This window comes from Argiope bruennichi, chromosome X1 (assembly GCF_947563725.1).
Source record: "Argiope bruennichi chromosome X1, qqArgBrue1.1, whole genome shotgun sequence".
In the NCBI taxonomy this organism is placed as follows: Eukaryota; Metazoa; Arthropoda; class Arachnida; order Araneae; family Araneidae; genus Argiope; species Argiope bruennichi.
In genome coordinates, this window is record NC_079162.1 from 56,135,070 (window position 1) to 56,149,226 (window position 14,157).

The following is a 14,157-nucleotide window of genomic DNA, read 5'->3' on the forward strand; positions in this document are numbered from 1 at the left end:
AGCTGGAGATCAAAGCGAGATTGTAAAAGTCTGAAACTCTGATAGAATTATTTTAAGCAAATTTTCATTAATTTAAGACTTTTCCTCTTTATGATATTCAATGTCTTCTAAGTTTTTGTTAAAATATTTTTCCTTCTAAGTACATTAATGAAACAATACGTTTAATTTATATTATTTTCAATTTTATTCATCCATTTCTGCTCTTTAATATATTTAATAATTCAGTATCATAAAAAATATGGAATCTTAAAATAATTTTTTCTCAAACTCAGTACCAGATGGCGCCCCGCACACGAATAATATGGATATCACGAATACGGAGGAATCTTAAAATCGGTTTTCCGCAAATTCGTTCTCAAATGGTAACCCTAGCGGCGACAAAAAAATTAAGTTAAAAGATTTATCAAAAATTAAGGGTAGAGAATATTAAAATGTATTTTTAATAGAGAGAGCAAAGCTGGCAAAATTTAAGAATGCTAGAGAGGCAATTCTAAGACCTAATTCCATATTTACAAACATGAAATTCACAAAAATGAAGGAAAGTACGCTAGATAATTGCATTAAATCTGTTAAAATTTTAGAAAAATAATTTAATGCAACAGATTTCTTTTTATTCTCTTACATTTACGTGAAAATCGTCCCCTACCTCCTTGATATTTCTATGTTTGAAGAATAGAGCAAAAAAATCAAGCATATCTCAAACAGGGAAAGAATATTTCCGCATTCATTGACTTGCTTCTCTAAAAAAGAAAAGTTAACATAAAAATGAAGGCAGAGTTTTTGTAGCAAATTTTAAGACGGCTAAAAAGGACCTAAATTTTGCTCTTCACCCTTAAAACGTGCTTAACATACATATGAATACTTTTCGAGTCAAAACACGTACATGCATTTGAAGTATATCGTCTCGTGTCCTTTAAGAATTTTAGTTTTTTTATATACGGTTAGAAGAATATATTTTTTTCCTGTAACATTATTGGATGATTCCTTCTTGTAAGAAATTTTTATTTAAAATTCAAGAAAAGACGGGAGAATTTCAGTGTAAAGGAAGAAGATGAATATGTCAATATTAAACCTAGTGAACTTCGGAGAAAGAAACAAGATGTGTAAATAGTAGGGCAAAATATAAATTCGCTCTCGGAAGTAAAATTTTTAGTTTTTCGGTTCAATAGTTAGCTTGTATCTTAACGTTATATACATATTTTTAGCAGTTTTTATATAATATTTATTTCAAATTAAAAAGGCTTTCTTTACGTGATCGATAATTCAAGAAAAAAGAAACCGCATTAAAACAGCAACGGCAAACTTGACGCTCGAGGAATAAAAGTGACAAACGTTGTTAAATACCATAAGCGGAAATGTCAGGAAATTGCAACAAATTATGTCAAAAATGAAGTTTTCCTTAATCGTTTATAAAGTTTCTTTTTACTAGTACCAATATTATTTTAAACGGTATTTGTTTTTCTATTCTTTTCGCCATGATCCCAGTCTATATAAGTAAGTGCATGGAAAACATTTAAATAGGTTAATATTAATTTTACTCTGAATTTTTATAATTGAATTAAAATTTTTAATAGTTTACTAAAAATTTCTATGATTAAAACGCTTCAACTTTTAATATACAATGAATAAGATAAATTATTTTATTAATTAATAATAAAATTATTCCGATTGTATTTTGAAAAGATAAAGAAAGCGTTACAAATTCGTTTTATTCACATTTTAGAATACAATTTTGTTTCGAAACAATTTTTTTACATTCTAATTTTTATTTTCTTTTAAGGTTCAAATTACTAACAACATTCAACTTACTTCTTTTTGAAAAAAAGTAAGTGATTTTATGACTCTCTTAAAATTACTAAAATTATTTAATCTTCTATAACATAGTTCTCAACTTAAAAATGGAAATTATCGTGAAATGGCTGATTTCTACTATGTATATCATATTTTTGCAACGATAAAATTTAAGCACGTTTTATTAGAATTTTGTTTAGATATTTATGTTTTTTACTTCATAACTAATTTGTTTCCTTTTCAGGTGATATGATGATAATTATCGACAAAAGAATATTTTGAAGACAAAAAACGCTTTTAGTAAAACCAAATAAATCCATTTTAACACATTTACAGAAGGAATCATAAAACAAAACACACACAAAAAAAATCTAATGAAGTGCTTAAGACAACAATGTGTAAAATTATTATGCTTTTTATAAAGAATAATTTTTTTTAACAAATTGATATCTTCTGAACAATTTTAATTAAAAAGTTCTGAAAAAGTTAAACTTTCTGGATCAGCCAAGAATTTATCTTATCGAAAACTATAAAGATAAACTGTCTGAGTATGAAATTTAAATGGCAGCTGCTGAGAATACATTGAGACGATGAATCTAACAGCATTAATATCATAAATTAATAATAAATCAAATCTGATCTTCAAAATGATTAGGTATATGCATTGTTCAAGAGATAAAGAGTTATTTAAAAGATAGTAAAAAAATATTAACTGTTGCCAACCGGTCAGCAAAAGTTTTGATAATTAGAGGTAAGAATTAATCAACATTTATTTAAAGAATATTTTGGTTAATGTAATTTCTTGAGTACTAAGTCTTTTGAAAGTATTGGATAAAACATTCAGTACAAACTTTGTCTTCTCATTAACCTTTAAATGATTTAAATAATGCTTTAGACGGTATTGAGAATCAATGTTTAAGAGATTAAACTCTAAATTATTTAAATAATAATTTAAAGATTAAGGAAAATAAGCTCATTAATTTATATACTTGTTGTTCATTGTTAATAATAGTTAATAATTATTCAAAATCCATCTAAAAGATATTTTGAGATATGTGAACTTCTTGAACATAATGTCTTTCGAATGTAATGAATGAGCCTTTCAATAAGAATTTGTTTCAATAAGAATTTGTAGTGGAAATAAATAATACAACAAGTATAAAATTTCCACCAAATTTAATATATCTTCTCATTAAACTGTAATTTTAGCAAACTTTAATCCATTGAACCCAAGTGCGCGAATTAATACACAAATACATTTGTCGTAAGCAATAAATTTCTGAATAAAGATATGATATTATCTCGAGTGTTCTTTATTAGAGCAACAAACTTTTCAAATGTGTTGAAATCTTTCATTAAAAGCATTTGAAAGCAAACTCTTAAGTTCACTTTATTAAAGATTTTCAAAAGAGTTCATTTATCCTAAATCAATATTTAGTAAGCAGTTCTCGAAATCTCTTTCTACGTTAATTTAATTCATACTGCAGTTATTTGAAATTGGAAGTTTCAGCTTAATAAGCGGCTCAGTCGTTTATAAAGTGAGTAGAAATCTCAACAAAATAATGATGCTCACAGCAGCAGATGTTATTCCGTTTTAGAATAACAGAACGATTTGAAATACAATAACTGCGTTTGTCACCTGTTTAGAAAATCATATTCCAGTTTCATTTATTTTCAATTTAAAGCAATGGGAGAAAAAATTGGCTAGGAATGCCTCAAGCGTTTAAGTTATCAAATTTGTTAGGATTTAATGAAATATTTCTTTTGAGAGAAATTTATGCCATTTAATGCTTTACATGAAATAGTGTTTACAATTTTGGTTGAAAATATTAAATATTTATACAAATACTTACCTGAATAAAAATAAATTATTTGCATTAAAAAGTGCTTTAATGCAGTTTGATGCCACGTCTTGTTGATGCAGAAACTTACCTTGGATGACTTCATGTAGAATTTCTATGGCGCCTGAATATGTGTTTCAGTGATTGATTTAAAAAATAGTCATGAAAAAGTACTTGTCAATGCTGATAATGAATTTTTATAAAAATAAACAACGAAAGCATATCTGATAGCCTTGAAAGACCTTAAGCCCTGAAATAATCAAATTATTTGCAGAAAATATAAAATCTTTTGAATATTAATAATTTGAAACCACTTGGATCTCTTCACTATACTTTTCTTAACCAACATACTTTCATTTTTAAGCTCACTTTATAATATTGAATATTTTATAACCACAAGATTGTTCATACACACACACACACACACACACACACAAAAAAAAAAAAGGGAGCTGCCAACCTTAAAAAGATTAATCACACAAACTATAATTCGATTAACCTTTTTAATCTTACATCATAACTAGTTTATTCTTTTACTTAAAAAAAAGTTATTTTTATTATACTCAATGTTTTTGAAATAAAGATCAATAAAAAAACATAGCACATGTATGATTGGAGGGAGGGGGGTTGAAGAGGGAAAGAAATTAATAAAAAATGGGCACGGTAATGAATAACGCTCAGCTTTTCAAAGAACTGAGTGGAAGGAAGTAATTACACAGAGTTACACGTTGCGTGAGATCTCCTGCACCTGTAAAGCATTGTAATTCGACAAGCATATAATTTTCTTATTTCATAAGATAATTTTCCTCAGTGATTGTAAAAGAATATATAATTAAAAAGTGCCACAGAGGAAGCAACATATTATTTCTGTTTCCAAAAAGATTCAATTAAATAAGAGCTTCAAGCATGAAAACCATATTGTAAGAATCAATTAAAAAGAAAGAAGTCCAACTAAAATGTTAGAAGTGCAGAACCTGCAAATGGAAAACAAATTAATTTTATTAAACTTGTAAAAATAGATTACATATAGTGGATTTATAACAATCTTTTTATGTACTTTACAACGTGAATGCATAGATGAAATTATAAGAAGTGAGGAAACAGAATAAGTAAATGATGAGATGTGTTGATAATTTCATATAAAATTGTATCAAGTTACAAATTTAGGTGTTTGGGACAAAAATTCGGTTAGAAACATTCAGTTAGTTTTTTTTAATATTTAGCAGCAGAATATAGCTGAAGTAAAATATTTTAATGGCTACTGTGAATGATTTTCTATTTCAAAATTACTTAAAGGATGAAGTGTTTATTTTATATAGAAATATAATAGTAATGTGTGATGAGAATAATGTCATTACAATATCGACGATTAAATATAGTGGAATCCTTACATCTCGTGGGATAAGTTAATACATGATAGGAAATCGAAATATATGGGCATGTATTTTCAGACGAACTTTTGCCAGTTCAAAAATATCTGTAAATTGCAACTCGCTTAATGTAAACGAATATTAACGTTCTTGAATCTATCAGCTTGTATGCATGTTCTTGAATCTATCAGCTTGTAAGCAAAAATTAAAAAAAAAATAATGTGAAAAAGTTGAATTCATCTTATGCGTAACACGAGTTTGCTTGTAGTTCTAGTCGCAATTGTTTTGTCATATTATATAAATTTTAGTGAATTCTGTTATATTTGAACCCAAAATATAGGAAAAAAAAAACTTTTCCATTTGCAGCAATATCTTTCATTTTCAAAGAAAAAGTACTCAACAAAATCGAGGGAACTTACTTTTGAGATTTCAAAGCCTCCAACAAATGCTAAAATTTTTTCAATCTATATGCATTAAAAAAGCAATTTTTATAAGTATTTTGTAAATTTTCTACTTTATTTTTTAGTTAGCAAATGGAGTTGAAGAATATAAATAGAATACGCAGCCCATTTGAAGAATTTTCGCTATAACTTTTTTCATCATTCTGAGGGTCTCAACTCAAATATGAGTATAGGGAATAAAGATGTTCTGTGCCCTAGAATTGAAAATATTATCTCTTGTTATTCATCAGATCGCTAGGGGAATTGCGAAAAGGGACATTTGCTGAACGAATGCCCCTTCCCCCTTCCGAGGATTTAATGCTTACACGATGAACAACTGCGTAACCGATCTGTATGCAGGAAGTTTAGTTCTAGCTTCTCTTTTTGCATAGTCGGTATGTATAGGATGATTTATTTCCGGAGGATTTATTGTGGTTAGGGAATTAATCGTAATTGCCGTACGTGTTCAGATGTGTGAATCTCTGGATTAATCAAAGATTTTCAACTGCAGATGCATTTATTTATTAACTGGCATCATTAAAAATTGGCAGCATAACTTAAATTACATAAGGAAATGACTAGTTTTTTCATGATTTTAATAGAAGAGCATATAAGACTTAAAATGATTAGAATTCTTTTATACATTTTTCAGAATCATTTATTTCTCCGCAAATGAATTGCTCTAAGTATTATATAATTAAGTAGTGTCATTTTACTATGTACATCCATATCATAAATGGGGATCTAGCTGTATTAAAATGTTTCTATATAGTTTTTGTTAGTAAATGCTAAGGAAAACCCTTTTCTAAAGACAGAACAATTGCTCCGAAATAAGGAAAATGTACTTGAAACGAAATATATTAATCTATAGTGATAATATTAAATTAATTTTATGAAATTAATTCGAAGGAAAATTCATCTTCTTAAACTTTATCTTTGAATCAAATTTAATCGTATCTCATTGAATTTTTTGTTACGTTAACATAATTTGCTACTTTATTAGAAACATTGATTATATTCGAAGTTTAAATAAATTTATTCACTGTAATGTGCATTTTTATTTATGTGCAGTTATTGTTGTGTATGGTTTATAAATATAAAATGTAATGAATTATTGTTTTCTTTACAGTTAAAATGAAACTGCTCTCAATTCTCTTATAAAAAACTTCCAAATTTGTTCTAGGTTTCTTTGATAAGACTTTTTCCCCCGTTATTTAATGATTTATGTCACCTTTTCAGGTTATTAAGTAATATCTAATTTCTATAAAGGCCCGTTTCAAAATGAATATCTGTAGTTTCCTGCATTTTGATTCATGCTTCTATTATTCATGGTGTATTTTGCAACCAAACTACGAGTAATTTGAGCCACTTAATTCTGGTATTTACTTCAAAAATTAATTTTATCTTTAACTATGGTTCAGATTTGTATAAAATTAAACTTCAAGGTGAATAGGGAGTTTTTATATCTTTATAGATAATAAAAATTATGAAAAGATTGTCTAATAACTATGTTATTGTGTATACTTTCTCTTCGAATCATTATGCTTGTGCTTTCTCTGTTGTACCCAGGATATCGAATGCAATTTCAGCTTTATACCAAACAGAAAAATATCTCGAATTGCTATTTCTCATATCAACGAAAATAACTTTTTTATACATGAAGTAAAATAATTTTATATGATATAATTATATATTTGGATGTGTTTAATACGTAAGATAGTTGTTACATATTAATTATACATAAATCTGAAGCGTAAGTTGTGATACTATAAAATAGAATTGTAAGAATTGGCAATTCTTAAATTGGCTTTGATTAGTTTTTATAATGGATTAGTCTTCAGCAAAATATAAAAGTACTAATATCGTGTTTCCTAACAGAATTTAAGCCTCAAATACAAGTTTTGATATTCAAATCTGCGTAGTCGAATTTAGCTTTTGCTCCATAAAATCCAACGAACTAAAACCTAAATCTGATTTTGTTTATTTATTGTTAAAATATTTTTGAAGTGGAGTAAGGTATTTGAAATAAATAAAATATCTTTATTAAATGAATCTTCTTTTTAAAAAATTGCATTTTTCTTTTAGTAGATATGTTCGATCTTTCTCAAAGTGCTTCAAAGAATCTTTCTGAATAACTAACTGTGCTGACAGCATTTTTCTACACTTAAAATGTTTTCCAACTCAACTGGAAATGGATATATAAGTCAGCTATGTGCTTCTTTGAATTATTTGACAAAAATGAGATATTTACAAGACATATATTTTCCAACTTTTAAAGCAAATTTAATTAATCATTTGATGAATACCGTAATCACTGATTTTGAATTTACATTACAGAATAAGCAACAATAACACATTTGATACCGTAAAAATTATTTATTTTGTAAGATAAATTTAAATGTTAATTCACGCTGGCATTTGAGAAGTTAATTTGCCAAGAGAAATAAAGACTAAGTGCTCTGGTATTGATATTATATATAGAAATTATATGACTATGTAATAGATCTAGTCTGGATAAAAGATTAAAAGTACAAGTGAATTTATAATACGGGTTGATATTATTCATTTATTCGAACAAAAATCTTCACTTTTTGTTAAGTACCGTAAACTAGATTAATATTGACTAAAAAAACGATAAAACGCAAAATTATAATCATATTCTATACATTCTTCAACATTATATACATATATATTAACTTTAATATAAAATAAAATACTTTTTAACCCATTGCTATATATTTAGTATTTCAGATTCGATCATCAGACATTCTTTATACGGTTTACAGACGTTTGGAAAGAAGCCAACATTTTCCTTGGCAAAGTTCAACTACTAAACCTTAAGAACTGATTCATGGTTTTATTATTTTTTTAGTATGATGTTATGGAATACTTGTTGGAAAGGAAAAATAACTTGTTGCTTTGGAAGATAACGGTTTATGAGTAACAGCATCCATTTTTTTGAACTCCGGTATTTGATAAATGCTTTCTCTATTCAAGTACACTTTGTGGTAAAGTGCCGTATAATGCAAGCACGATTTAGAAAAATGAATAAATATATGTTATCTTTCAATAAAATTGAATTGTAAGAATCATATTTTAAATAATTATTTCTATTTACCCAGAATAGAATATTAAACCTGTACTGTGCAATGGAAATACGGACCGAAAAACGAATCATACTACCTTTCACACAGATATCCATTATAATACCCATTTTGATTTGTGCTAAAAACTTACCTCTTGATCCCTGGATCTTGAACTTTACTTCTACAAAATTCTGTTTTTCTTCCATAAGAATTTTAAAAAATCTAATTTTTTATTTAAATTAGATTACTAATATTCGTGTATGATGTCTAAATAAAATTTATCGCATTATGCTCTTAAAATCAATAATAATTTTGAAAGCATACAGATATTTCCTTTAAAAATCAGATTTGTAATAAATATGGCATATATTTAATTATTTTTCCAATTAGAGAAAATATCTGGCGATAATTTAAGTGATTCTTGTTTTTAAAACCAAATTATTTTTAATGTATATAACTTAATTTTTTAGTTGTTACAATTCAACATCAAAAATTGAATTTAATACCTAATAAATAATGAATATCAAATGTAAAAGTTTATTTAAATGTAAATGTTTTCTTGTGTGAAAAAAATAACCAAATATTATTCGTTTCGATTTCTTGAAGATATAAAAAATCAAGAGCAATGCTTATATAAATGATTACGATACCAATGAAATTAATAAAAGTTTAAAGTATTTCTTCAATTGAATTTATGTACTTTTTTGTATTGATAGAAATACAGATTTTAAAACAGTTAAATAAATGTCAATCATTATTAAGTATAAAAATATAAATTTTATTGCCACTGTGCCTTTGATCTGTGTAATCATGCATATGCGAAAAGAATTTATATTTTTATTAGTTTCCAGTCTTCAAAATTAATAAATAGACTACTACATTTTGATAATTCTATATAACATATTTTTTCTTTTTCAATAATGTCTTAAAATTTTAATCATTCACTTTTTTTCAGACTCTGGAACGGAACCATTATTTAACACAAACCACAGAACGTAGTTTTCCGACAAGAAATTATATAAATTTCGAAAAGAAATTATATAAAATAATTATCCGACAAGAAATTATATAAATTTCGAAAAGAAATTATATAAAAAATCAACTAAATTGCTCTTTATGGTTTTCTAGAACTTTTTATAATTAATAGTTATAATTAATTTATAACTATTAATTATAATTTATAATTAATAGTTAATATAATGAATAGTTAGTAATTATTATGTTAATTATTATTATTATTATTATAAGTTAATACAATAACAGTTGATATAATAAAGTTATTATAGTTAATATAATGAATTATAGAAAATATTCTATAATTTCATTTTTCTATAATACTATTATATAATTATACTATCTATAATTATACAATTCTGTAATAATCGTTGCGAAGCGCACTTTTAACCATCTTCGCAAAACCGTTATGAAATTATTTAAACCAATTTTACGCGTTTATATTTTCATTAGAATTAGAAAGCAAGAAAAAGTTGAAATCTTAAAGAACTTTCAATTACTTAAGCAAAAATCTCTAAATGACCACAAAATTAAAAAAAGATTGAAATTAGAATTTCTTTATTTTTTTAACCCACGATAACCTCTGCGCGATTTCTTACTTATCTGCATTAATCGTTCATTTAAGAGAAAGCAAATCAATGCGCATTTTTAACTCTTTCGCAAAATCATTATTATTCTATTCGGAGAAATATTGCGCGCTTTTACATTTGCGATAGATTAAAAAGTAAGAACGGATTTTATTTCTTAACGAAAAACTCGCAAATACTTTACTTTATTTTTTTTCGATGAAAGAAATAATTAAATTATTTAAAATTGGGTTTCTTCTTTTATCGCAGCGCACGAAAACGCAACACAATTCCTCTTTTAATCATCTTTAATCGACGCAAATAAAGAATTTAGCGCATATTTTAATTCTTTCCGCAAGAATGAAATACTTTTTTTGAAATTTCGCTCGAATGACGTTAGCGCGATTGGAGAAAAAAGTGGGAGGAGAATCTCCTGCAGCACTCGCGCGCGCGTTTTTCTAGCGCAAAAACCCGCTCTAAAGAAACGAAGTTTCCTACCTTCTCGCTTGACGTTTGCCAAATTGTGGTGAAAAACTCTCGAAAAATCGATGAGATAGGCCCCTCTGACCACCAGAGCCAAGCTGAGGGCCACCAGCACTTGCAGGTTGACTGCTTTCCCGACCAACATGTTGCTTGCTTAGCTGGAAGTGGAAGAAACCGCTGGAACGGAAACTAGCGCAAGAATTTCTCGACGTGTGTTGCGGCCGCTGACAAAATCGAATGAAAGAATTGGAGTTGGGAGCCGGGGCTTTTAACGCTGCCCTGGGCCTACGCATGTTGAGGAGAAGCGCCCCGATACGGGCATGCGTGGACAGGTATACTAGGGCAGCCAATAGCGTCCCTCTCACCTACAGCTTTTTCTTCAAATGGGTGGAGGCTGCGAATGACATCATTCCCTTCAAAGATCCCAGTGTCTAACTCTTTCGGATTCAATATTTGGGTACCTTCGAGATTCAGGGGGTGGTTTTTATGGTGCGATTCTTAAGTATATGCCATTGATTATTTTATAGAGTAATTAGAAGGGCCAATGAGAACCTTCCTTGGCAGTTTCTGGCATTATTAGGTACCTAAAATTGATTTTTTTTGTTAAAATTTGTTTTTTATTTGCTAAAAGTATTTAACCTGTTTAATATATATCGCTTATAAACCTATTAATTTAAGATTATGATTTTCTTCGGAGAAAAGTCGTAATTGCTCTGAGAACTGATATCCTATTTGAGAATTTCGGTCTAGAGCAATACCGTTTTACTCTTTATGAGAATAAAAAAATCATCAAAATACACCAAATAAAATGATGGCAGGCTTATATCAAAATTTAAGCGATAAATGTTTTTTTCATTTCAGACCAGAATTTCAAACAGCATTTAATATTGCGAAGTCTACATATAATTTATGAAGCGAAAAACGATTGCAATCTAATTGTAGGATTTCACATATATAAATATATTTTTAGTATTTCCCTAAATAAAATAAAATTTCTAGGAATATTATTCTATTTATAAGAGTATGATTTTCTGAATATATAAAGATAATATATTATATATTATATATAAAATAATATTGTTTATTTTTCCTTATGCTGGTTAAAATTATTTCTATCAAGTTCACCACATTTTAACAAGTGCTTATTATTATCCATCAATTCTGAAATTAATTTTTCATTACTTTTATAGCTATTTTAGATTGAAAAATTATTGTCAACTGCATTTTATAGAAAGGATTGAGCACTTCAGCTCCTTGAGTTATAAACTCTTTGCAGTACTCTTAGTATTAGGAAATGTTAGTGCAAATATTTGTCAATTAAAGGACATTATACACATTACAGGTAAAACTTTAAATTTAATTTTTTTTCCTGATCAAATTTGAAATTAAAGGAGATAACTATCTGAGAAAAGATATTGAATTCAAAGATATTGCAAATTTAAATACTTATTTACGTCTTATTACATTAGGATGATTAAGTTAGAGTCATTATTTCTCATTTCATTGAAAGGAAATATAACATGCAGTTATGTTTATTTTGTGGTTATTTAGCTAATTTCTTTGGGTTTAAACATGCCAGACGTTTATTTAATTCGCAACAAATTTGAATTAATGGCGCTGTCAGTGTAATAGTTTCTTATTCTATTTTCGATTCCAGTATCCGATATTAATTTATTTTCTTTTACAGACATTTTAAAGATGAAATTTATATTTTATAAAGTACTTTATCATATTGACAAGGACTTAAATAACTTTTTGATAGCTTCTTTATTTATAGACAGTGGATGAATTTCCTTTATTTGTAATGTGAAAATATGAATAATGTGATTTTAACTAGTGTTTCTCAAAAATAAAAGAAAAGAAGCTATTTTTACCAAGATTTCTTTTTAATAGAAATTTTTATGTCGGGAAATTTGTTATTAATTTTTTTTAATTTATACATTTGTAATTGCAAAGAATGAAATTAATAACAGAACAAAGAACCAAGAATTATCAGTTTGCGTAAAAGAAATACTTTTACGTAAAAAATGTTAAGTTGATGAATAAGAGTTGTTGAATAAGAGTTGAATAAGATGTTGAATAATAAGTTGATGAATAAAAGCTTATTCATTAAGAAACTTATTAAATAAGTTATAAAATCGGAATAATTAACCACACGCCCGAAATAAGGATTTAAAACCATTGCAGAAGCCTTTTTTTCATTTCATCCCAACGTTCTCTTAAACAATCCTTGTTGTTATAATTCCTACTTGTTATGTAGAAGTGTCAGAAAGACGCAGAAAGCAACTGGCCTATTCTATATTAGTCTATTCTCAGTTTAATGAAAGCCTCTATCCGAGAAACTAATCAAAGGAACAGAGCAAGCATGCAACGCCATCCTCAAATACATGATTGGTAAACCAAACTATCACCGATGTTTGGACTTGTTAGAGTATGCGTTTACTGTCAAAGGATAATCATGGTCTTTCTTCACCGTCGTTGTTTAGCTAAGGAGTGAATGACTTGAATGGAAACTTCGTAATTTTCAACTAAGAGAATCCTTTAGGAAAGCGGTTTGGAAGCCGTACTGATTTACAAAAATAAATATTTGCTTTCTGTTCTTTCATATTTTTTTCTACTCTCTTATTTTGTATTTTCTTTCATTAATTTGGTTAGGCTTATAGCTAGATTTTGGAAATGCGATTAACACATGAGATTAAAATGACGTTTGAAAATTTCTTATTTGTTTGCAGAGGCAATCATTTACCTCCCAACGATCTTTCTCTTTTACCGCGCATTATATATTCGAAATGTGCTTGGAAGATGTGTGAGTTTTATTCTGAAAAGAAGTAAAAACATGAAAACACATTGTTTTTATTCGAATTAATTTGAGAGTTGCTTTTTCTTAGAAATACTGAGTTAGAAAAACACATTGATGGCAATACGATTCTATTCTCATTTCCTTAATATTCTTAGTTGTTTTATATTATGCGATTTCCGAAAAGAAATTTTCTTGGTAAAAAATATGACACCCCTGCTGCATATGAGGTATTTTGGTATTTTCTTATTTGTTTGCAGAGGCAATCCTTTATCTCCCAACGATCTTTCTCTTTTACCGCGCATTATATATTCGAAATGTGCTTGGAAGATGTGTGAGTTTTATTCTGAAAAGAAGTAAAAACATGAAAACGCATTGTTTTTATTCGAATTAATTTGAGAGTTGCTTTTTCTTAGAAATACTGAGTTAGAAAAACACATTGATGGCAATACGATTCTATTCTCATTTCCTTAATATTCTTAGTTGTTTTATATTATGCGATTTCCGAAAAGAAATTTTCTTGGTAAAAAATATGACACCCCTGCTGCATATGAGGTATTTTGGTATTTTCTTATTTGTTTGCAGAGGCAATCCTTTATCTCCCAACGATCTTTCTCTTTTACCGCGCATTATATATTCGAAATGTGCTTGGAAGATGTGTGAGTTTTATTCTGAAAAGAAGTAAAAACATGAAAACGCATTGTTTTTATTCGAATTAATTTGAGAGTTGCTTTTTCTTAGAAATACTGAGTTAGAAAAACACATTGAT

The 14,157-nt window shown here is 27.5% G+C and overlaps 1 protein-coding gene across 3 annotated transcripts in view; it reads right to left on the bottom strand.

Annotated features, from left to right (window-relative positions):
- LOC129958968 (IDLSRF-like peptide) overlaps nucleotides 1-10,845 on the bottom strand; it is a 109,880-nt gene extending 99,035 nt beyond the window's left edge. Inside the window, exon 1 of one of the 3 annotated variants that reach the window (XM_056071724.1) lies at nucleotides 10,607-10,845. In XM_056071724.1, coding sequence (XP_055927699.1) covers nucleotides 10,607-10,736 — 130 coding nt within the window. In that variant the 5' untranslated portion in view covers nucleotides 10,737-10,845. The remainder of the gene's footprint in view (nucleotides 1-10,606) is intronic. The other 2 variants (XM_056071726.1, XM_056071725.1) reach the window with 2 other exon arrangements.
- Between the last annotated feature and the right edge of the window lie 3,312 nt (nucleotides 10,846-14,157).